Raw genomic sequence first — 25,050 nt, 5'->3', positions numbered from 1 at the left:
AAGATTATACTGGCAGTGTTAGCCAATGCAATAAAATAAGAAGGAATAAGAGACAGAAGAGAAGAGGAAGAAAAGTCATTATAACCATTTACATTAGAAATTAGTAAGACATTGTTTGGGGAAATTACTAGAACTAATAATAAGAGTCAGCAGGATTTTTAGATAAAATCAACATAGGGAAACTCAAGATTCATGATTTCAATAAACAAAGTAAAATGTAAGAAAAAAATAGCATTTGTCATAGCAACACAAAGTATCTAGCAAGTACATCAATATAACGACGTGCAAGTGAATGCTGGAAAAAAACCTTTAGTGAATAAAAGGGAACCTGAATATATGATGAAATATAGATCCTATTTGTTCAAGGAAAGAATAGCAGCCTAAAAGGGATAATTGCTTCCATATCAATCTATAAATATGTTTCTAGTCAACATCTCAAAGGATATTTTTATGAACACTTAAAATGATTATAAAATTCATATGTAAAAACAAAGATCCAAAACAAATAAGAACAGGAATTTAGTACAGGAGCCAGGTTCATAAAAATATGTTACTGATAAAAAATCAGGAAGCGAATGAACAAACATTGCTAATAATTGGGCAGGCGTTATGGTTTCTATCTAGATTCCCCCAAGGTCTCATGCGCTCACAGCGGTGCTTGGGAGATGACTGAGTCGTGGGTGTGTGGATTAGAGCACTGATGAGTTTATAGCCGAATGTGATTTTGGGAGGTGGAGCATGGTGGAACAGCTGGGTCACTGGGGGCAAGGCTGGAAACGTCTATTTCCTTTCTCCTCCTTTGATCACCCTCTGCTTTCTTCTCGCCCCGCCTGGACTTTCTCCTTACCATGTCCTTCTGCCATGCCACCCTTCCTTGGAGCCTGCAAGCTACTGACTGAAACCTCTACAACCTGAGAGCCAAAATAAACTCTCCTCCTTAGTTGTGGGTTTCAGGTATTGTTCTCAGTGATGAGAAAGTAAGATAGTACAGATCATAGAATATCTGACTACAAATATCAAATCATACGAATTCTTCATATACATAAATCCCTGATGTATTGAAAATCTAAAGATTTTAGGAAAAGTCAAATGCTCTTAAGACCAGGAAAAAGCATCTGTGCCGAGGGCCAGCATCACAGCCCTGTGCAGGACAGGGACAATCTCACTGTGGGTCTGACCACAAGGGCACAGCACAGCATGTGGCTGCCTTGGGAACACAATTCAGGAGATGCATATGAACGCTTTCCCTGCAGTTCTGCGATTAAATACACACTGCTGGGAAATGCTAACATACATCTCAGAGTACATCTAGGGGGGCCAATATTGTCCATAGCTGAGAGAAAGGTGGGAACGGACAAGTTTCCAGCCCCAGGGAGAAAGAAGCACCAAAGAATTAACGCAGCAAGGAAGAAGAATGAACTTATCACGGACATGGAAATGAGTTAGATCTCAAAAACTAGGTGGCGTTAAAAAGGGGAAGCTCAGAAAATATGCCATAGGTATTTGTTTCTGCAACTCCTTGGGCAAGTGGTCTTCTATACTTATGAAAATAGATTGTTAGAGAAACCAAAATAAATGGTGAGAAGTTTACACAAAAGTGATCATATTTCTTTTTTGGAAGGGAAATACACAAATGTATCTGTGGGAGAAAACAAAAGCCATCCCCCTTTTAGTTCTGTCTGTGTCTTTTATCCCAATCAGATTTGGAAGCCAAAGTTGCAAAGTATAAATTATGTTAATTCTAGGTAGCAGATAAATGAGTGCCTCCTCTCTCACTTTGTACTCTCCTCGACTATTAAATCTTTTCCAAACAGAATAAGTGATGACACATAATAGAGAAGGTTACTATGCAATGAATGAAAAAAAAACCTGCATAAGTGTATTTTCCTTTCCTTATAAATGCACAGCAGGTATTTTATTATCTTTCTGAGGCATTTTAAAATTAATAATATAAATCCATTTATTAAGAATTAAGTACTTTCATTGCAATTAATAAGGCAATGCACAATATTCTTCTTTCTAACCCACATCTCATTACTTATAAATTGATTTCTAAATGTTTAAATTCTTTTCTTCCTTGCAGTATTTTAAAAATTTTAATTCCCATCAGAGTTTAAATCGTCACAACCCTTTCAGTAGGGAGTTATATGAGAGGAAACTGAACCTAACACATGATGTAAAGCGTTAGGATCACACTTAAGTAAGATGCACTAATCAGATCCCCACATCTCAGAAGACAGGTCTGAGGGGACAGCACCGCTTACAGCTGAAAAACAGCGAAAAGAAGCCCACGGGACCCCAACTTTCACTTGGTTTCCAGTTTGCCTGCTAAATAAGATGACATGATGGGTTCTGTCCTTTGAAATTTTAATAACAGGAATTTATAAGGGAGAGACACAGAGAGAGAGACAAATGTCATTTAGGGTCCTCGTGTGATTCTTTGTATCTTGTGGCAAGAGGTTTCCAACTTTGTTACCAAAGGCAGTAATTTAGCAAGCAGTTTCTGGACAGCGTCCTCTTACTCTGCTTTCCCTTCCCCCACCGTTTAGGTTCCACTTCTCAGGGTGTTTCAGCCTCGGCAGGAGGACGGGCACTGTGATCTATCAGCACTGAGGTTCCTATCGCAGGGACGGTGGTGGTCAGGGGCCACCTGAGCCTTAACCTCAGTGTCAGCGTCTCTCCCCTCTGCAGTGGCCCTGAGCCCCTGCCACCTCACAGCGTGGAGAGGCCTTCAGGCCCCTGGAAGTTGTTACTCAGGGTCCCAAGCAGCAGTGCAGAGTTCACTAAGGCCTGCACCGGCCCCACCCCACATGCAAGGACAGGGCCTCAGGAGGCAGTGTTTATATGGGCACACAGAGGCAGGGACTTCAGAGCCTCCTAGACTGCATGGCTGGGGATTAAACCCGGCCCTGGTGAAAGCTCTGATTGTCACTTACATGGATCCAAGACGGGTCACTCTGCAGGCCACCTCGACTGTCCTGCCTTTCCCTGCATCTTGCGTGTCTCCTGCCCCGGCACCCTTCTGCTTTGGCCCTCACTCCTCGCTACGAATGAAGGCCGTGGATGCTTCAGCTTGGGGCTGTCCCTGTCAGACTCTCACACCACCGAAGGGTTCTGGCCTTCTCTGGTCTGAAGCGGACACTGACACCGAGGAGTCCTTTGTGTCAACCTTCTTGCTGTGGCATAGTCACGAACTGTGACATGTGCTCTGGAAAATCAAGTGACTTCTTTTCCCGAACACATTCCCCAGCCATCTCTCAGGTGGGGGGACCACTGTCTCCTGTGGCCCTTTGCATGGGAGGAAGTGGTGACAGCCTTTCTCTTAAAGGAAGGACATTATCCAGAGGGCGTCCTGCAGCACCAGCGTGCTCACGCCTGTGGACTGTCAAGGTCCCGGAAGGGTGCAGACCCAGGATGAGCTCGTGGCTGCTGTCTCTAAGCAGATTGACTGTCAGACTTTGAAAATATTCAGCAGGGCCTCACACACCAAGCCACCAGCCCAAGCCACCAGCGTAAGCTGAGCTCCTGTCCCACCAGAATATCATCAGTTATACCTTTGTAAGAGCAGTTTATTACTAGTATGGTCACTCACTGGTCCCTTTAAAAATCACTGCATGTGACATTAAAACCAGTCTTGTGGTGAGGTGACTGAGAATAAAGTAATCACACACACACACACACACACACACACACACACACACACACACACACATGCGTGTGACATCTAGGCTTATACACAACCTGTACCAACAAGAGTAGAAGCCCTTGCTGGTGACACCAGCCACGGGCGCCTCTGAACCCCAGGTCTCAGACACACTGCATACTGCTGAATACCGATTATACTTTGATTAAAAAACCCCAGCACCCCAAAGTCCAAACAACGACAGTGCATCACAAGTCTCTGCCATGCTTAGGAAGCACAAAGGCGTTTCACAGTGAAAATGAGAGATCTTTGCTGCAGGATTCAAGGAAAACACCCTGCATGGGAAGTAAAAACCAAACAGAAGCAAAACAAGAAAGTAGATGAGAATGCAAAAATTCCAAGAAACAAAACAAAACAAAAAAAACTTTACAAGATGAAATTTGAAAATCGTCAAACTCAAATGTGTAAATACCTTATTGTCTCCTTGGTGTAAGAAACTGAAAGAGTAAATTTGATCCAAAATCTACAATAAATATTGTGTAAAGGGAAGAAAGTACTCAAAAAGGCAAAGTAACTGGGGTAAGGGAAAGGAGGAAAGAAGGAAAGAGACACAAATTTGTATACACACAAGACAGCTAAGATGACTATACTACTATTTGTATTAGTTCTTGGAAAAGAACAGTTAATACTCACATGATTAGATCAGTCTTACATGCCTCTATCTGGTATGCTAAGCCACCATTCTGAAGGTCACAACAAGCAACATTATAACCAGTGTTAAATTCCTACCATCCTGCTTGGTAAACCTGTGCTGTTATTGTTTTGGGTTTGGTGTTGTTATTTGTACCTTTTGCTTTTTGTTTTTCTCTTGTCTTTTTTTCTCCCTTAAGTAAATTTTAAAAAAGAAAAGAGAAAATCGTTGTTCGATGTGTAATAGAGAGGATACTTCCAGAGGCTGTCTGAGCTATATCCTCAGCCACAGGTGTTTCAGAAACTTACCCTCTGACTGCCCCTCAGGGGTGAGGTCCTTGAGGAACAAATCTAATTGGATCGACTAGATATGATCTTAGAAAAAGAATCCACTTTCTAATGCTGACTGCCATTTTAATGTTTAAATTGTGTTCTTCCTCTGTTAGGAAGTACCTCATTGTGTACCTCTAACATCATAAATTTGACCTAAACTTTTTTCTTTTTTGTCTTTTTAAGGCAAAAGTTCACTTTGTAGTCCAGGCTGGCCTCAAGTTCATAGCAATCCTCCTGCCTCAGCCTCCCAAGTGCTGGGATTATAGGTGTGTGCCACCACTCCTGGCCTTGATCTAAAATTTAAAAAGAGAAATACTTAATGAAGAGAAAACATAAAGATATTAAAAATGACCACAACTTAAATATGCTCAGGAACACCAGGGCACTATCAATTACATCGAGGATAATTCAGAATATGAATTTCTTTAGCCAACAAATTAAGACATTGTTAGAGTCTAGGTATATGGACTTTGGGGTGCAAGGAGACTCAACTGCTTCACTCCCAGGAAAAATCATCTGCTAGTGTGTGCTTCTGCCATTTGTCAGATCACTAATTTGGATTTTGACCTAGAAAACCTTCAAAATCCCTGTAACATTTCATAAGTATATTAAGTGCTGCTTGGTTGCATTAAAGGAGACAAATGGAATTTATAGAAAATTTGACTATCTTTTAATATGAACAGAAAAAAAATGTCTTATATTTAACAACCTTGAAAATCCAACAAACTAAGAATTCCAACAATGGAGTTGTTTTCATAGAAAAAAAGTCCTAGAACTGCAAAATGAAAACTTATGCTCATTTAATGGAATCCATAGAATGCAGCTACCTCCCTTTCAGAATGCAAGCCAGGGTCAGCTTGTGACCCATCCCATGATAGTCACACCCAAAGGATGGTTTTCTGAAGTGCTAATGGGGCTCCTTTTGAAAACCAGCCTGAAGAATTCTTCAAGGCTATAACTATTTGAAATGAAACATTTGATTCCTTGAGTGATAACATCAAATCTCAGGAAAGAGGGCATTTTTCCTGAAGACTCTAAAACTGCTTGCTATATTAGGGGAGATTCTTCACTTCCATTTGGGCATTGCTGAAGCTGCTCCCTGTGTACCTACCGCAGATACTGATAGGACCTTCAGTTCAAATCACTTGGGACTGATGCTGTGACCACTAAGAAAGACACATCAACCTGACTGGTTTAGGACACACCCAGAAGATTAGAAAAGCACTCTGTGGGCTGTGTCTGAGTGGGTCGTGGAGACACGATGTTTGGGTCTATATCTCGTCCCTCACTCCTTCCTCTCTGCTGTTCCTCTGTTCTGTTTCAAGGCCACCATGAAATGAGCATCTCTGCTCCCTCACACTCTGCTGCCATAGTGTTTAGCCTTATAGCCAACTGATAATGGATGGAACCCCCTGAAACATGGGCCAAATTAAACTCTTGGAGCCTTAATTTGTGGGTGTCCAGTACCAAGTCCTAGTGACATGAAAGCTGACCAATGCAAATGTGTCCTTCTTACTTCAGACAGTGAGCCACTCCTTTTGAGACTGTAGAAAGCCATACAACACTCTTAATGTTGCTATCTTTTACAACTACCTCAACCAGATTGCTGCAGAACATAGGGGTCATCTGATGAAAGTGTTGATGCAGTCTGGACATTTAGGAAATTCTACACTGACTTGAAGATTTTCTTTCCTACAATCCTTTTTATTGCTAAGTTTCTAATGTTTCCTTCTATTATTTAAGCCCAGATACTGGGCAGGAGAGAGGGGAATTATTAGTGTGAGAAATTTCACCAGCAGCCTTCTTTTCCACTCCACAGTCAATCTCAGTCTATGAGGACACATAATTTATAGTACATAGCAAGGCACCGCACTGGATGGTTGCTGGGACAGTGACCTCAGGCTCCCGGGGAAGCCACTCTCACGCCGATGCCTCCTGGCCTCAGCCCTGTACCTGGTGTTCCCCGCCCCCTCCCTACAGCACATGTGCTTCCTGCTCCCCACGCCTCGAGGCAGGACCTCAGGCCGGAAGTTCTCCTCCATTCCAGCACCTAATGTCCTCCCTGTTACTTTTTCCCTCCCGCATCCCCTGCTGACAGCGACCAAGCCCTGCTTCTAAGCCATCTGTCCTCATCTTCACAATAATCAAAGCCCACGAACTGTGTTCCAGACTGTATCAGGCAAGCTGCAAACACATTCCTGTGTCCAACAGAAGTGTGGGAACTGACAGATACCGGGGTCCTTGCTTACCACAAAGCAAATCCAAGTGAAACAGTAGAGAAAGCCATTGTTGTAGTCAGGGGTTGCAAGGAAAACAATTATATACAGGATACATAGTTTATAGTGTTGTTTACCATGGTCAACCAAGGAGTCAAATACAAAGAAAGTGCAGATCTATTCACACACTAGAGACCTAGAGAATCCAGCTGAGGGCCTGAACCCCATAGCAATATCCTGCATGAGTCCAGCTGAAAACCTGGAGCCCATGGCAATGTCTCCCAGCAATCCAACTGGAGGCCCAGAGCCCACAATAATGACCCATGCAAGTGTGTCCCATGGATCTGTGCTGGGAAGGCCCCAAGGTCAGTGGTGGAAGCTAGAAAGTCTGTGCCAGCAGGATGAAGGATCTGTGCCAGCAAGCTGAGTGTTCTGCACTGGAGCCAAGAAGTGATGCTCAAAATAAGGACCAGGGCTCCCATGAAAAGCTCCGCAGCTATCCTCAGTGACACGGGGGTCCCAAGCTCCTCCAACAGTGAAAACAGCTGTGTCCATATAAGGGGAGCTAGCATGACAAGCTCCACCAGAAGAACCAAAAGCTCCAATTAACGAAAATGCTACGGAGAACCCAAGAGGCTATTCTTCCTCTCTGGGTCTCCTTTCTGTGCTGCAGCAGTCCTCAGGCGGACCCTCCACACTCAGCACCACACAGCTTCAGGTCAGCTGGCATTAAGCCAACCACCGGTTTTCAGTCCACCACAGCCACCTATAGATCTCAGTATCTTATATGAACCTTGGCATTTCTACTTCTAGCAAACTGTTCTTGTGACTGTCTAAAGCCAGTTAGATCCCTGAGGGACATCTGAGAGGAAAAGACCAGTGTGTCCCTGGGGATTCTGACAGACAGCTAGGCTGGCCAAGTTCTTCACAGCCCTCCCTCCCTATAAACAAACTCATGTCCCTAGAACGTGTCATTGGCCACAGCCACTGTCACATTATTATAGCCACTGCCCCACTGTGTAGACACAGGGGTGGCAACTTTCTGTGCACTGCCTCATTTGGCCTTCAAGTGGCCTGGACAAAAAATTGCTTGCAAGTGGCCTGAGTAAATGAGGGCTCCCTGGGACAGGCACCATCAATCACGCTTTTAAACATCAACATTTACGTCCACTGAAGTATTTCAAGAAAGCAAGAGAAGAATTCTTAAAAAAAAAAAAAAAAAAACTCATGGCTCAGGAAAAACCAAAACAAAATTTCCACTTGGATGTCTGAACTCAGGTTATTTACTGTGTGTTGTTATCTTGGTTCCTCTTCTCTCGTTGCTGGGACAAAACACCCCGCACCCAAAATGAAGGCAGAAAAGTTTTATTTAGCTCCCTGTTTGTGGAGGTTTCAGTCCATAATCACTTAGCTCCAGGACAGGGTGGCGTGGCACAGGAGCAACACTTCAAGGCAGCAGCTAACAAAGCAACCAGAGCAAAAGGAGGAAGAGCAAGCCTCGTCTCTTCCCTTATTATGCACACTGGACACCTGGCTTTTTCCACGGCAGGTGTATCACTCACAAGATCTCTGTGCCCTCCTCTTGCACAGGATGAGGATATTTACAAAGTAAGGACCCTGGCTTCCTGCTGAGTATCTTGGTTAAACTTCTAAGTTTCTCAAGTTGACACAATGTATCACCCATAACAATCCTAATAGCATGTCAAACTGTGCTGTCTAAGAATGTGGATTTCAGATCATGTAGACAAATATGAATGAAACCAATATCCTCAGTACCTCTCTGCTGGGTTACTGAGGGGTGTTTTAAACAGTTTATTCATGATTTTAATCTACCCATTATTAGGCCATTTCTTATAGTAAAGAGAGATGCCCTGTGGGTCGTATTTCTCAGGTATGTGTTCCATCCACTTTGGGATGTCATAATAAATATATAGAATATGTAAAAGCTTTTACACAGACATACTTGTATCTATAGACATTTTTATTTGGAACTTTCTGTGCGAATGAACTGGCGTGAACACAGACCTGGAGTCTCAGCGTGTGTGGAAAGGCTCTCAAAGTTTCTAGAACCCTGTACCTGCCCAAGCTTCTGTCTGCTTGCCAAATTCTGATGCAGGATTCAATTTAGGAGAAATGATTTAAAATTTAACTCTGGCTGCTCCATCTTGGTGACATAAGTATCCCTTTAGGAGCCAGGTTCAGTCCTAGGAGTTGCAAGAAATGACATCCACTTTTTAAAGAACCTAAGTCATTATGCATTGCAGTGACTTGTTCCCAATCACACAGATGATGGCTCTTAGAAAATTCAGGGCACTCAGGGGCATCTCCTGGTTTTGTGATTCTCTCAGGTGAACATTGGGGAGGTCCAGCCTTGCTCAAGGTGCTGCAGGCCCCAGCCCCCACCTGCTCCTTCCCAGAGAAATCCTGCTCCTGGGAGCCCCTGTGGAAGGTGCTGACTGGTCCTAGGCATCTGAGAGCCTGAGTTTAAGGTGCCACCTGAGTCCCAGGAGAAGGGGGAAGCGGGGAAGGTGGAAGGACACCTGACACCCAGGACTTCAGATCCCCATGCAAGTGAGGGGAAGAGCAGCTCTCGCCGGCCGGTGCCCAGGAAAGCCTCAAGTATCTACAACTCAGTAAGCCCTGTGTCTCTGTGGCCCACTCGCACTGCACCATGGGAGCAGGAGGAAGTCTGTGGCCTCAGAGATCTGTCCTCACGCCGTGGGCATCTGAGAACTTACAGAACCCAGATTTGCTGAAAATTAAGCAGAAACCCCAAACCTGCTGCAGCTCCTGGGGGCCAGGAGGCCATCACACCCTCAGTGAGCCACCAGGAAGGCTGGGGGGGGGCGGCACTGTACCATGCATTTCATGAGGCTGCAGAGCTGCAGTGAGGCTGCACAGAGCCTCACAGCAAGCAGTGGTGCAGCCCCACCTTGCAAGGGCTGCGGGTGCAGCTGTCCACCACTGCACAATACAGCAGTGAGACAGAGGAGTCCCTGGGAATACCGCAATGTTATCAAAATGCTGCTTCATCTGGCCAAAGACAATCTTAATCTATCTCCTCAGCCATCTTGGCAAGTGTTTGCAAGCTTACTAGGCAAAAGAATAATCATACTTAAATATGGACCTTTGCTTTTTTTCTTTTTTCCTTTCTCCTTCCAGTACTGGGAACTCAAAGCCTCATACAAGTTGGACAAGGGCTCTACCTCTGAGCTATGTCCTCTCCACTCTTCTGATCTTACATTTGAGACAGGAGCTTGCTAAATTACCCTGGATGGCTCCAACTAGAGATCCTCCTGTCTCTGCCTCTAGCAGCTGGGATTACAGTGTGCAGCACTGTGCCAACAAGCTTCCATCTGAACATTACCTTAAACCGGGTAATCAGAGTCACCAAGGGAAAACGATTTCTACAACCACAAGGCAAAATGTTCCATGAAAGAGTAGAGAGAGGCATTAAGAAAGATCTCCACAGTATGTCTTACAGGGTTTACTCTTAAGATGACGCGCTTTGTTTTATTGTTTTGTTTTGTTTTTTTAAGATAGGGTCTTACTGTATGGTTCAGGCTAAATTTGAACCCGTAATATAGTCCAGGCTGGCCTCAAACTAGCAGCGCTTCTCCTGCCTCAGCCTCCCAGTGTGGGATCACAGATAAGTACAACTATGCACGGCTTGATGACACTTATAGCATGAAATTTCAACCCCAGAATTAAATTATTCCAGACCTACAGGTACATGGGGTTGTCAAGCCCATAGCTCTCAGCATTGGATTGGCTGTAACAGCGAAGGCAGGTTTATGCAGGAAGCTGTGGGATTCTACTGTTTCCTCTTCAAATGTGCGAACTTAGGGTAGTAAGGACCCCAGCTACCAGTGCAATTCCCAGGGCTCGAATGGAGCTGTGACACCCAGGGAGATGGTGCTGCCTGAGATGAATCCCATGTTTGGATTTAAAAGCCAGGGCGGTGAAAAGAATACAACACAAGGTCCCACCTCCCAAGCCCCATCCTTTGCTTGTGAAGCTACAGTGTCTTAGTTACTGTTCTTATCTCCAAAGCAAAATACCTAACACCCAAAATTAAAGGGGGAAAAGTTTATTTAGCCCATAGTTTGCAGACATTTCAGTCCGTCGCTGCCTGGTTCCAAGGCAGGGTGGAGCATGGCAGAGGAGCAACAGTTCGCAGTGACAGCAGCAAAAGCAACAAGAGAGGACAAGACCAGCCACTTTCTGTCTCTTGTATGGTATTCAGCCTACCAGGGCGAGGCCCGTGCCCATCCGGTCAGTGGATGACCCAGCAGTTACCCACCCTTCATCCCGGCATTGCACTGTGAATCAGTCTCACACTCTAGATTCGGCCACCTCCACAAAACCTCTATGACCACACAAGCCTTTAGTGGGACAATAGACACAAATTCTGCCCTGGCACCCCGAAGACTCATGTGCACCCTTTACACTGTGCAGGGTATCTGTGGAGTTGAAATAAAGACTTGCTTCTTCCTATGTGGTTCCTGGGTGTCCGCAGACAATCAGAGGTGTCACAGCTAAACAGACCTGAACATATTGGACCCAACTGTACAAGCTTCTCTTTAGAAATTACCCAATGTGATTTAAAATCTGGTTTAAATGCTGAGTGTCAAGGAGGCAGTGGCCGTGGACAGCAAGTTCTCGATAGAGCACAGAGCCTCCCGGGTATCTCTGACCAGCCAGGCTCACATCCACTCTTGTCAGACACACAAGGAAGCCAGGCCAGGGCCCTGGAGCCTGCCTGTCCCTGCCTCTTTCTGTCCACAGCTGCAGGAGTTCCCTGCCAGGTGCAGGGGATTGTCCCCCACATCAGTGACCCTCTGCCCATGGGGAAGTGCCAGGATGTGTAACAGTCCCACCCTGGGAAGAGCCACTTATTTCCCCACTGTCCAGGAGGGAGCCCAACAGGAGAGCTGGGGGCAGCTTTGCCTGGGCTCTGGACAGCAAGTGATGGCCTCTGTTCCTCATGAGGACCCTGTGGGGAAGTCAGTCTCTCCACACTGGGGAAGCAAGTTGCTTACGGTTTCCGCAGTGACCCTTAACTCCTGAGATGCTATTTCCACTTGCCTGGTTGGTCAACGGGCTGAGAAGCTGAGAAGCATCCGGGTGCAGCCAGCTGTCCCCAACCTCGCAGGAGCGAGGGAAGGTGAGGGGGAAGGAAGGGCACAGCAGAGGCCTGGAGGGGACCTGTTGGAGGCAGACACCTGAGCCTCAGTTGCTGCTGAGGCTAGTGTGCTGGATGACTGAGGGGAGACTGCACTGCCACTGTGGGCTGTAAGACAGTGACATTCCAATGGAAAGGGTAGTTTTGAAAAAGCAGCATTTCTAAAAGTGGTCATTTACCACTTGAACATAGTCTCTCAGCTGGGCTTGGAGGCACACGGCCATAATCCCGGCACTCAGGGAGGCTGAGGCACAAGGACCGTGAATTCAACAGCTTCGCAAAACCACATCTGAAAAAACAAAAACCACAGACGTGAAAGTCGAAGCGACCTTCAACGGGGCTGTGTGCACACTCTTTCACACTAAGCTCTAAGCCACATCTGTGACACACAGCTCAGCCTAACTAACCGGCCACCAAACCTCAGCTGTACTGTGAGCCGGGGTTTCCAGGTGGAAAGAAATCTGCTAGGGATCTGGAGAGAGAGAGCGCAGTGGTCTCCTGTGCATTTGTTATTAATTTATAGTTTTTATGACATGATCAAAATTTTTTTTTTAAAAATTGGGGACTGACAGCAAAAATCTATTCTAAGGTTACCCAGTTTTTGGAGACCTTTATGTGATTTAGTAAAAGGGCTTATAACTCTGCAAAACCTTAAGCTTTCCATGAATTTCCATAAGTTAGAAATACTGCAAATAGAAAGTTTCATTCCTCTTTTATTGTGACACCAGGGCTCGAACTAAGACCTTACATTTGCCAGGTAAGTGCTTGAGCCACTGAGCTAGATCCCCGGCCCTCACTCCATTCTTTGGGGGCGGGGGGGTGACTGAAGTGGGATGTCCCATGAAAGAAATAGAGGGAAAACTGAAACTATGACTTAAATGATTACACCATCTCTCAGAAATTGAACCTCATACTGTATTAATTCACTTCTATTTCCCCACTAACTTCTGCCTTCACTCACCCACTGAAAAAATACATGGATAAATCATAAATTTACACATCAGCATAGTGGCAGTATCCTAATAGAAAGGGAAACCAGGCTTTTTCCCTGTTGATGTTTGCACTGCGTATATGTGTCTGCACGCGTGTGCATATAGTCAGGAACCTAGATCACACACGCATCTTTCCAATTACACATTCAAGCTTCTGTAAGACTTAAATGTCAAAGCGAGATTTTCTAAACGCTTCTAGGTACAGCCTGATTTATATATTAATTACGTACTAAGTTTTCAACGTCACCGGCAGCAAGGGTGCTAATCACTTTACACAAGGTTATTTGAATAAATTTTGCATGTTAGTGTCTTCTATGAATAATCATAATATTGAGAGGAAAACTGAAAATTAACTGATCACAGAAGAATACAGTGAAGATGAAATTCACAGTCCTGATCTTACCAAAAACTAAGGAATCTCCCTGGAATCCAGATTACACTGTAACTACCCTGGCTACCAGGGGGGTATTGAATGTGGTGACCAGTGCAGCCGGGTTTTAGGTGTAGATTTTCATAAGTGTTTGGTATTCCTTTGTCCTTGAGCTCTTCTGAGGAGTCTGTGTTTATTTAAGGACCTGCCCAGTAATACATGCTAGAGTTAATGTTTTCCAAGAAACATCTAAAGGCAGCATTTTTCAGGAATTTGGTAAAGACTTCTACAAAGAAAACAAAGAAATTCTCAGAAGGTTTCACTCAGAGACAAGCCTGTGTGGAGACTCTAGGACGCAATTTTGCTTTCAGTCCTGTGCTCCAGGTCATTATTAGTGACTAGAATAGCAACAAAATTTGCCACTGAGGAGTTGCCAGGGAATGTGTCATTTTCAGGTGATCAAATAGCCTTGAAAAATCTGCCCCTTAACAATGATTAAGGGTAGGAGCCACATGATGACCACAGAGACCCTTTGCCAAATAACCCACAAAATAAGTGGAGGAACAAGACAAGGGCAGATTCACACAGCTCATCCGTGGGTTCTGAGAGAGACTCGGGCTCTCTCCAGAGATTCCGATATCCTCAGACTGCCTTCTCTAAGAGTCACAGACCTAGGGCTGGGGATTTGCAAGCAGGCAGTCGTGAGTTCGATCCCCGTACCGATAAAAAAAGAAAAAAAAAAGTGTTTAAAAAAAAAAGAGTCATAGACCTTTTACACTTCCAGGTGTACATGCATCCATCTAGACCCCGCTCCTGGACAACCCCCTGCCATCTGCACATGCACCTCAGTTTAGCCTGCTCACCCCTGTGGGTGGGATGGGAGCGGGAGGAGAGGCTCAAATTTCTAAAGGATCTGGCTCAACCTTCCAGTGTCTAGAGACACAGCACTCAGCACCTCTGAGTTTCACACCCACCCTGCAGCTAGAAGCAGCTTTGAGAGCCGAGCCCCCGTGTCCGGGGCCACACTGCCCCCGCTCCTACCTGGCGTCCTCCTCTTGGCTGTGCAGACAGCAGTTCACCGCATTCACCAGAAAGCCAAACAGGCGGCTGTACAGGGCCTTGGCCAACAGGTCGCGGTAGAACTCAGCGACCTGCACGGTGTGGCGCCGGACTATCAAGTCCCCTGGATAGTGCAAAGGGGAAGAGTTTAGGACACGTGATTTAGAAGCAGCCCAACCGCGCACGGCCTTTTATTGCCCCCACGTCCAGGTCTGCCCAAGGACGTTAGAAGTGGTCCTGATATTCTAACGCTAAGTGAGGTCTCTGTTGGTCTCTGAGCTCTGAGGGCCGTGGACCTTCAGTGCAGCTGTGGACTTCTCGGTGGGGTGGGCTGAGTAATTTTCTCCCCTAAAGTAGCCCTCTCCAGGAAGCCCTGACCGAGCTTTCCAACAGCCGCTCAGTGATTTGCATACTGAGTCCTTCCTAGCTATCTGGAGCCTGTGTGGCTGCAGATGTGGCCACAGTGGGAACCCTGCTCTGCTCAATGGGTGTGCAGGGCTGGAGCTAGGGAGCAAGACTGTGCCCTGGGGAGAAGGTGCTGTGTCACTGTCAACGCCTAAGGGAGAGACACTGAAGCCCTGAACCAGAAGACTTGTGGAGGAGAAGAGGTGGGAGAAGCGACTCAGGAAGGACAGGGGGCCAAGGTGGTTGAAGGGGTGTCACAGATGGCAGCAGGAGCGGCTGGCTGACTGGACCAGTCACCAGCATGGCAGGATTGGTCCCAGGAATGGGAAGCAGGATATATAGATGACAATGGAAGTTCTGTCATTCTCCAGGCACAAAGGAGAACGGTGAATTCGGAGAGAAATGGGAAGAGAGCTTGGCAGTCACTGGGGAGCAGCGAGTGCTTACAGGAAACTCGCCAGGCTCTGAGTTCAGGGCTGGAATGACACCTCCCGCTGTGCAGCCTGACACCTGCAGTGAGTCAGAGAAAATACCGTGCCAGGAGCATGGCCGAGGCAGAGGCAGGAGGACTGCAGGTTCAAGCCCAGCCTAGGTGAGTTAGGGAGACCCTCTCTTGAAATTAAAAAAAGGAAATTTAGAAGGGCTGGGGATGTAGCTTTGCGCAAACGTAAAGAAGGAAGCAAAGAGGAAGGGTAAAGCAAAGAAGATAAAGAGGAGGAGGAAGAGAAATAGGAGGAAGGGGCGGTCAGAGGAGGGGAGAGGAGGAAGGGGCCCTGGGTAGATTGCAGCCCTCACAATTACAGCCACAGGAAGGCTGGTGGGGGTGAGTCACAGTGAACTGAAGGGCCTGGCGGACGCCCGCCCCTCACACAAAGGGCAGAGGCAGTAACCAGCTTGGCGAGGGGGACTCGCGCGGCGCGGCCTTGCACTCTGGTCCAGCAGGCCAGTGGGCCACGCTGTGGGCTCAGACTTTGCTTGCCTCTGTGACGCTCAGTTTTCTCATCATTAAAATGGCAATGTGGTGCCCACCTCGTAAAGATTTGCAAAAGAACAAAACTGACAGCATTCAGTGCGCCGGGCACAGCACCACCCTTTCCTGAATACCTGACAAAGAGAGCTGTTATTCTGAGCAACTGGATGGAGGGTGGCTGCGGGCACTGACCAGGACAGCGCCACCCGGCACCCGTGCGGGGGCACCTGTGGTGGGGACACGGCCTCCGTCAGGGCGGTGGTTTGTTTTGTTGAGAGACAGATTCTCTGGGAAGGCTGAGCTGCTTGTAACAGCGCGCTCAGGGGTTCAGGATCCAGAGCCCTGACCAGGGATAAATGCTCCTAACACTTCTCTACGCTGGCCCTCAGTTCGTGGAAATAGCTCCACTGAGCAGGGACAGGCAGAAATAGATCTGGTCTCTGTATGTGAAAGTGGACCAGAAGCCATACACTGGCAAACATCACACACAGAAAAACTCACCTTTAAAATACTGAATGTCAGTTGTTAAGGCCGAAGCCAGCTCATCTGTTGAAACCTGCAACATCCCCGCCACTGAAATAAGAGCAACAGGAGGAACACAGAGTGAGTGTCAGGTCTGGCTGTGAGGGACATTGCAGAGGACATTGCAGTCCACAGTGACCCCGGGCCCCCCGCATGCTGAGAAGGCTGCCCCCCTGCTGGGCAGAACCAGCAGGAAGAGAGGGTCAGCATGAGGGGTTCATTCCCCTTCACCCCACAGACAGTGCCTCCAAGGGTTTTCCAGATCCGTAAGTCACTGTGATACGAGTGAGCACAGGCTGTGCAATGACAAGCCGTCGTTTGGGGAGCCTTTGAAGGCAACTGAAAGTGACTAGGAAGGCAATTTTAAGAACAGGGAGATTTCCAGCAAGACCTTTGCAGGAAGGGCTTGGTGTTATGTCTTTGAAACATGTTTAGCTAATAGCATTCCCCCCCAGATACTCTGGGCGGGCGGCATAGAGAACTCCAGGACCCTCCAAGAGGAGCCTGAGTGGGCACAGAGGATGATAGCTGGAAGGTGGTGGCAGAAGGAGAGCATAGGCGCTCTTCCTGCTGATCACTCCCACAGCCCAGGCCAGAGAAGAAAGCCAGAGCCATTCCAGCCCCTGCTGGAATCCTCCAGAGGACAGTGGGCTTTCTGGGCTGTGTCTCCATCTACTGGCCGTTTGCAGAGGAGCCGGCATCCAGGTGGCACCCACGCCCTGACCTTGCTCCAGGAGCTGGAGGTCAGACACGAAGGCCCAGTCTGCGTCGGTGAGTGCGGTGAAGCGGATGTCCCCGAGGTGCAGAATCCCTGCCAGGATCATGAACAGGTTTTCCACCTCCTGCGCCAGGGACACACGGAGAAGACAGAAGGCTGCTTAGGAGGAAGATCAGTGGGTAAATGCTTTACCCCCGCAGAACGGGCTCCACCTGTGATGGGGACCTATTCATTGTTAGGACTGAGGCTTGTCCCACCCAAGTGCTGAGTTAAAGAACTACGACCGTCTGTCTCCAAGGAGAAATCTCATACTCAACATGTATTCCTTCTCCATCAGACACAGGAGTAAGGAAGCGATGTCCTGATATAAATTCATGTCTTCCTGCTTGTTTTTTGAGGTAGAGTCTTACTATGTCATTAAGCTGGCCTCACTATGGAGCCCAGACTGCCCTCAAATTCATGATCCTCTTGCCTCAGTCTCCTCGAGATTAGGATTACAGGTGCCCACCTCCATGCCCTGAAATGAATGTCTTCTAAATGTGGATTATAATGAGAACACGATAACAGACAAAGGTCCGACTGGTTGGAACTCACTCCCTCCTCTGGTCCAGTCCCAAACAGCAGAGGCAGGAGGGCTGACCACACAGTGCTGAGCCCGTTTTCTTCCTGAGCCTCTATCACAGCCCCTCCCGAGTCATCACCGCCGGATAAGAGCTGAGGAGAACTGCACAGCGCCCCACTTCTGACTAGATGAAGACCAGGATGCCAGAGACACACAGGGAAACTCGGTAGCCCACTGGGGTGCAGGGAGGGGGAGGAGACTCCCAGGGAGAGGCCCCAAGAGCCACCACTCCCTCCCTGGATGCAGACCTGCAGTTTGCTTTTGGGAGGACATTTCCCGGCGAGAGTGAAAAATCAAGAAAGAGCTGACTGTGAAAGGCTGCCTCTCTCCAGTATCAAAGAGTGACGCAGGCTGATGCTTCCAGAGCACCAGTGATGGCATCCGTTAGTTCCCAGTGCACTAACCTGAGATCTAGGGGAAGGCGCTGGCCACATCTATGTAGGTAAGGCTTTAGGGTCACTGCGACTTGGCTCATTAGCACCCCAACAGCAGAGCCTTGGGCTCCCATCATCTCTTGTTTTCATAAGATTTTATCAGCATGATTTTATCATCATGTGTGTATATGTGTGTGTATGTGTGTGTGTATATCTGTGAGTATATGTGTGTGTGTGTGTGAGTGTATGTGTAGCAGTAGGAGTTGAACCCAGAGCCTTTACACTGAGCCACATCCCATATTTACTTGGAAACAGGCTCTTGCTAATTTGCCAAGGTGCCCAGTTGGCCTTGAACTTGTGATCCTCCTGTCTCAGCCTCCCAGAGTGCAAGGATGACAGACATTCTCCACCAAAGCCAGCTTGATTTTGTCATCTTTTATAAGACAGCACTTTGGAGGACCATCACTAAGGAGTTCCAGGTATAACAGTCTATGATCTTGGCATTGTGCAAAACTATGCTTGTGAAATCCCTAGATCATAAATCAGTGTTTCTTATTTAGTTCGCTCTTGCTTTATAAAATAGCAGGTTCTCAGTCTCTTAAGTTGCCTGACACCCTTTTTCTTGGTAACTCCCAAAGCTCTTCATTAAATATGTTGTATCAGTAAGACAGATGGACAAGCAGAATTTGTCCATCCTCTGGGGTCACACAATGAGTGACAGAGGCAGACACATGACCCAGTGTGATGGAGCCCACAGCAGGGGACTTGCAGCCCTCCTGTGCAGCAAGGCTGGTGCTGTCTGTCATTGCAGCTATCCCCTGCCATCTCACCTCACAACAGGGTTGGGCTGAGGTCGATGCTTTTTGGTGACTGAACTACTTGGTCTGCAATTCCCTTCCTGATGGGTTTGGCTCAAGGCCCCCACCTGCCCAGAGGTTCCTTTCTGTGAGTTGCAATAGATTGAATCTATCCCTCCCCCTGGGCCACCTTACAGGCTCATGTGAAGACCACATTCCCCAGCTTCACTGTCTTCTCCAGCAGGTCACAGCTAACTTGTCATGGGAACTCTGTTAGTTCCCTCAGGCAGCAGTGTATTTTTTTTTTTTTTTTTGGTCTTTTTCGTTTTTATCGGTACCAGGGATCGAACTCACGACCGCCTGCTCGCAAGGCAGGTACTTATGCCGCTGAGCTAAATCCCCAGCCCCGGCAGCAGTGTATTTTGCTTGCTCTGCCTTGAACATCAATCCTGGATTTTCAAAGCCCTGTTTCCAAGTGGCTGGGCTTTGGTAGAATGGTTCTCTGCTTCTTTTTTCCCATTTCCTGTAAGAAGCTAGAAGCTTCAGGGGTAGAGGTTTGTGTCTAGGTGTCCCCCAAAGCCTCTTGTGCTCCTAGGTGGGGTTAGGAGTTGCTGGGATCATGGGTGTGTCACCCTTAGAGCAGACTGGTCCACCAGTGAGTTTATAGCTGAAGGTGATACTGGGAGGTGGAGCCTGTGGAGGAGGCGGTCTCTGGGGTGTGGCCTGGAAGGGTCTCTGTCCCTCCTCCTCCCTTGATCTCTCTCTGCTTCCTGTCCACCATGCCACAGGTTGTTTCTCCTCTGTGATGCCCTCTGCATGCTGCCCTGCTTTGGAGCCAGCCAAGCACAGACTGAAACCTTTCCAGACAGTGTGTCAAATAAACCTCTCTTCTTCAGAACTGTGTCAGGTATTGTGTAGCAATGTCTAGAAAATAACTGAGATAATGGAAAATAATAAACTCAGGAAAACTTTGACAACAGTGGGTACAAAGATGAAACTGTGCGAGTGGGCAGGGGTGAGGAAAGGACAGAACTAGAGACTGGATAATTGGAGCAGAAGGAACCTGCTGTCTGACCAAGCTTAAGAATTCCAGTCTCCAATAAAAAGAAAATAAAAATCCCACTGAAAATCAGGCATGGTATACATTCTGTAACCCCCACACTCAGAGACTGAGGCAGGAGGATCACTTCCAGCTCAAGGCTGGCCTGGGCTACACAGGGAAACCCTGTCTCAAACAGCAAACAGAAAACTGGTCTCTGAACAGAGTGAAGCAGGACCAGACCAAGTGTGCGGAGTGACTTCATGTAGGGTGGTCCCTTCCTGACCTCTCCCCTGGGCCATGTCCCATCTCAGCCCTCAGCACCACCCCTTCCCACACAATTGGGCGCAGTAGGAAACCTGGCCAAGCCCACACTGTTCACGCCTGTGACGGAGACTGGGCTTGTGTCCTCCTGGTTTCTCAGCGGTCCCCACTGTGGCAAGCCCATTGCTGTGGAGGACTTGGTTACTACCGAAGTGCAGTAGAAGTGGGCACAGTGACAGCAGGGAAGAGAGATGCGTGTGTCTCTCCCAAGGCTGGACCACTTCTTGTTTCTGACTCCCCGGACCTGTGCAGTTCAGCAGCCATGAAACACAAACAGCTATTCAAGGTTCAATTAACTAGAAAAAATATATTAAAATTTTAAAATTTTATTTCTGTGGCTTTGTGAGCCACATGCCAAGTCCCAGGAGTGGCACGGGACTGGCAGCAGGGCTCGCGGGGCATCGGTCAGGACCGTGACCAACATCAGAGATGGCACCACCACGCAGCCGTGCCCAAGGCTTTTCTGTGGAACTGTTCAGCTTTGCAAGGCTTGCGGGTATCTGGCAATTCTTTAGGAGTAAAGAACAGGGCTGGGGATGTAGCTCAGGGGCACAGAGCCTGCCTGGCAAGTGCAGGGTCATGGGTTCGACTCCCAGTACTAAAAAAATAAAAACTAAGAGTAATGACATCGTTTCCTATTGTTTAAGAAGACATACTAATGAAGTGATTAGGTTCATTTTTAAAGTGATTTTAAGCAGCCAGTTTCTGGGGGCCCTCGTTTTCTAGTGAGTTTGGTCAGTTCAGCCTCAGCCCCTGCCCCACTGTGCACACATTTGTCCTTCCGACACTTTCTGAAGCGACTTTGGAGTCCTTCCTGAGGGCTTCAGCTGCACCGTCCTGAATCCATTCAACACATCCACCTTCATGGTCATTTTGACCATGGGGAGGAACCGGGAGTCACACGGTGCCAGGTCTGGTGACTAAGGTGGACAGGGACACGGCATCCTGTGTTTCAAGCCTGCATTTCTGTGGACAGCACTGGACAGCAGTGGTCACCATGTTTCTGATCATGTGATGTGAAAACACTCAGGAAAGAGGACTCCTCCGGAGCTGCTTTGGGAAGCTCAGTGTGTCAGGCAAGGAGTGTGTTTTGCGGGAGCAATGTTAGCATGTTTTTACTGGGGAACGTTTTCAAATTTAAATACTCGCTGTCCATTTTCATGGCCCCTAGAGCTGTTTAGCCAGCGCTGGACATCCTCTGGGCTTCTGTGAAAACCACACCCCTCCCTGTCCCTCTGCAGGCCCGCCCTGCGGTGTGCTCTTATTCCTCTGCCTCTTATCCTCCACATCTCCTGCCTCCCCCCCATTTCTTTCCTGCCCCTCTAGGCTGTGGGGTCCAGAGGAGGGACGGGGGCTCATCTTACGCTGAGTCACCAACGTCTCCAATAACATCTGGATGTATCAGGGTGTTGGAACAGCTCTTTTTCTTTTCTGGGGTACCGGGAATTGAACTCAGGACTTCACACTTGCTATGCAGGTGCTCTGCCACAGAGCTGAACCCCCAGCCCAGGGAAGGGCTGTGGAATGAGTGCCTTTTACTCAGTGGCCCAGGGTTGGTTTTCTCAGCAAAGCACTGAGGTGACTCACCAGGTTGCTGAAGCCGATGCCAGCCAGGGCTTGTTTCAGGGCCACGAATCTCTCCCTGTTCAGCATGCGCTCGGCCGTGGCCGTGTCTGCCCTCGGGGCCTGGCTCAGATACCTGTGAGGATAAACACATGTTTATGGATTCCGGGGGCCGAGGTCACTCCAGCCACGGTTGGGCTCCTCCAGGTGGAGCTGCCTGGACACTGCGTGCCTGCTGCTTGTGAAGCTTTTAGAACCTAACAGCACACCATGGAGTTTCTGCAAGGGACAAACACAGCTCTTATTGTCCCAGAACACAGTTGCACGGTGTGACACGGCTCTCACTTCAGCTGCAGGGGTTACAGGCCCTTCTCGTCTGCACACAGAAACTTGGGAGAAACTGTCCTGGACAGTGCGGCTGCACAGGAGATGCTAAATTGGCACCAATTTGCCCTCTCCACTTGTCAGTTCCTTTTAGTTATGGAGCAGTGGATTAACTCAGGGTTTATTCCTTTTGTTCTGCAAATATGGAGGAATCATCAATCCAAACAGCTCATGCCATCAGCTGAGGATGGAGAGATAAAGGGGGTCTCTCTGGAACCCAACAATGGCAAGACCATGTACCAGGGGATGGAGACAGGGAAAGTGGAGGACCCTGAGCCAGTGCTGACACAGAGCAACACAGAGCAGTAAGTCAGTCAGATGCGGCTTTATGTACCACGTGGTTTCCTTGTGTGAGAAGCTCAGAGCACGAGTAAATTATAGAGTAAAATAAAGACAGATACAGGACACAAGGGCCGGATCTTTGGCAGATGACTATGGGGACCAAGAGATGGAGGGTGTGGAGTGGAAGCGGTTGAAGGCAGAATTAAGGTGTGCAGTGCACGTGCACCCGCTCTCCACCAGGAAAGGGAGCATCATGTGCTGCAGGCATGCACTGATAAAATAAAAGTGTAAATGATGGGAAGCTAAAGTCTTCAGGGAGAGGTCAGCGCCCAAAAGTGGCTGAGGAACAAACGCAATGAAGAGAAGGGCTTCTGTCCCGAGCTGACCCAGGAGTATGAAGTCGCCAAGCGAGCACTGGCACACAGGGTGTCCCTGGAGCAGCGGGCAGCAGGAGGGAGGGCACCTGGGGGGGGGGGCCCGCCAGCAAACGGGGTCTTGGGTGCGTTTCGAGTGTCTGCAAAGAGTTCTGGGCAGGGCAGGGGCCCTGAAGGCCGAGAGATGGAGAAGAGGCACCGTAGGGTCAGGAGGAGGTTCCCAGGTCCCCCAGAGAAAGGTCTGTGGGAAAGGGGGGGGGCCGGGCCCGTGAGGAGAGAGGAAGAGAGCAGGGGGAGAGATGAGAGGGCAGGGGCAGGGCTGCTCCTGGAACCGGGAGGAGGCAAGACAGGTGCTCTCGGGGCCTTGTGAATTTCTGTTAGGGAAGGTGGGTGTAGGGGGCTCCACCACAGGAACCTTTCTCGGAAAAGAAGCCTCATGTTATCCTTCAGCCAAGCTGAACTTAAAAACTACTTGTTAAGAGTGTAACAGAGGCTGCAGAAGGGTCAGGCACAAGTGCTAGGAATTCAGAAGGGCAGAGAAAACAGAGTCTGCACCCACGGGGACGCAGAGGGTGAAACCAAGTGTGGGCGAGCTTGCCGCGAGGCTCTCATGTGTCAGGGCTGAAGGAAGAAGCAGGGTTCAGCGTGGAGTGGGCGAGTGGAAGAAAGCAGGCAAAAGTCACCAAAGCCACGGAGAGCGTGTTTCAGGCCGAGGGACAGAAGGGAGGAGACCACAGACATGAGATGAGGAGACTCTGTGGGGCGCCCTGCGTTGGGCTGAGAGCTGGCAGGTGCCCAGGAGCAGGGTGTGAGGACCTCTGTCCCTTGGCCTTGGCCCTTATCTGCAGGGGACCCTTCCTGCTGCACCGGGTCAGGGCGGGGAGGGCGCCCAGGGCTCAGGGTCACCGTGCCCAGGCGATGCTGCTCCAGACACTTGGTGCGGGGGGAAGGAGAAAGCTGAGGTCACAGTCTTGGGGACCCCTGGGTGGGGCAGGAGGAAGGTCAGGGTGCCCAGAGCATTCAGCAGCGACCCCATGTCAGCCCCTCAGGCATCCAGGCATGAGAAGGGGAAATCACACCACAGGATCTGGTATGTGGCACTGCAGCAAGGGGTGAAACTGCTGTCAGCTCTGTAGAGTGACATCTTTACGTCAGCAAGAAGAAGATGCCTGACCGTGGATGTCTGGCTGCATCAGTGATTGAAAGGAAAACTCAGTAATACAGTGTCATCCAGGCCAGTCACACACTGGTCTTCCTGCTATTTACTTTTACTCCTGACTAACTGCTTTGCATCCTTTCTCTTGGAAGAAATGTGGATCAATTATTTAAGAATGATCAGTTTTCTTTCTCCTTGAGACAAATTCTAGGAAAAATGTATTTCTGTGTTTGTAAAGTAACACAGTGCTTTAAAGTCCTAATGGATGTGAACAGTGTCACTTGACCATAGGCGCACTCAAAGTGTATTGAATGTGTGGATTTGTAGACAGCGAGACAGAGAAGGAAGGAAGAAAGGGAGGGAGGGAAGAAGGGAGAGAGAGAGGTAGAGAAGAGGAGGATGGGAGGAGGAGGAAGAGGATAGGAGGAGGACAGAGATGGAGGAGGAGGCTCTGCAGAACGGGAGTCAGCTGGGCCCTGCTCCCTCTGATTTCTACGAAACTGTGCTCCCTGGGTCACCATGAAATCCTGACATCTCATATTTCCTCTTTCCATCAGTTAGTTAAGAGGTCCCAAGAAAGCAAAGTGAAAAGGAAAGAGATAAAAGTTAATTGTAAGAATACTGACACAAATCTATCAGGATTTAGGATGAATTTCTTTCATGATGTTGTACTTGGTCTGTTTATGTCCATATTCTTTCTAAAAGCTGTAGTCTGACTGCTCAGCCTTGGGAGGACCTCTTGCCTCTTTCTGGTTAGGGGCAGCTTTCCACCCCTAGGGTCCACCCACAGGGGGTCTAAATGTACCTGTGCCTCCTGGGCTAGGGGACATCAGCACCATTAGTTTCAGAAGCACTGTCCACCTCTGGGGAGTTTACATTCCCACCAGCAACTGGAGAGTGGTAAGTTCCTTCCCGTGGTCACCAGGATTTGCCAGCATCTGTTTCTGCATTGGTCATTCTGTGGAGTGCGAGGTGATAACTACCCTATCAGGGATTTAATCTGCATTTCCCTCAGGGCTAATGAGGCCAAAG

At 48.3% G+C, this 25,050-nt stretch overlaps 1 protein-coding gene across 5 annotated transcripts in view; it reads right to left on the bottom strand.

Moving 5' to 3' along the window:
* The window catches only part of Myo16 (myosin XVI), a 470,083-nt gene that overhangs the window by 157,254 nt on the left and 287,779 nt on the right, over window positions 1-25,050 (bottom strand). For all 5 annotated transcript variants that reach the window (XM_063247024.1, XM_063247026.1, XM_063247023.1 and 2 more), the window contains exons 17-20: window positions 21,847-21,958; window positions 17,110-17,227; window positions 16,365-16,436; window positions 14,471-14,612 (exon numbers count right to left, since the gene is read on the bottom strand). In XM_063247024.1, coding sequence (XP_063103094.1) covers window positions 14,471-14,612; window positions 16,365-16,436; window positions 17,110-17,227; window positions 21,847-21,958 — 444 coding nt within the window. The remainder of the gene's footprint in view (window positions 1-14,470; window positions 14,613-16,364; window positions 16,437-17,109; window positions 17,228-21,846; window positions 21,959-25,050) is intronic.

The sequence above is a fragment of the Cavia porcellus genome, unplaced genomic scaffold (assembly GCF_034190915.1).
Source record: "Cavia porcellus strain 051 isolate PalLab524CR breed Dunkin Hartley unplaced genomic scaffold, mCavPor4.1 scaffold_4, whole genome shotgun sequence".
In the NCBI taxonomy this organism is placed as follows: Eukaryota; Metazoa; Chordata; class Mammalia; order Rodentia; family Caviidae; genus Cavia; species Cavia porcellus.
The sequence above is the reverse complement of the archived record's forward strand: the minus strand, read 5'-3'. Positions and strand labels throughout refer to the sequence as shown.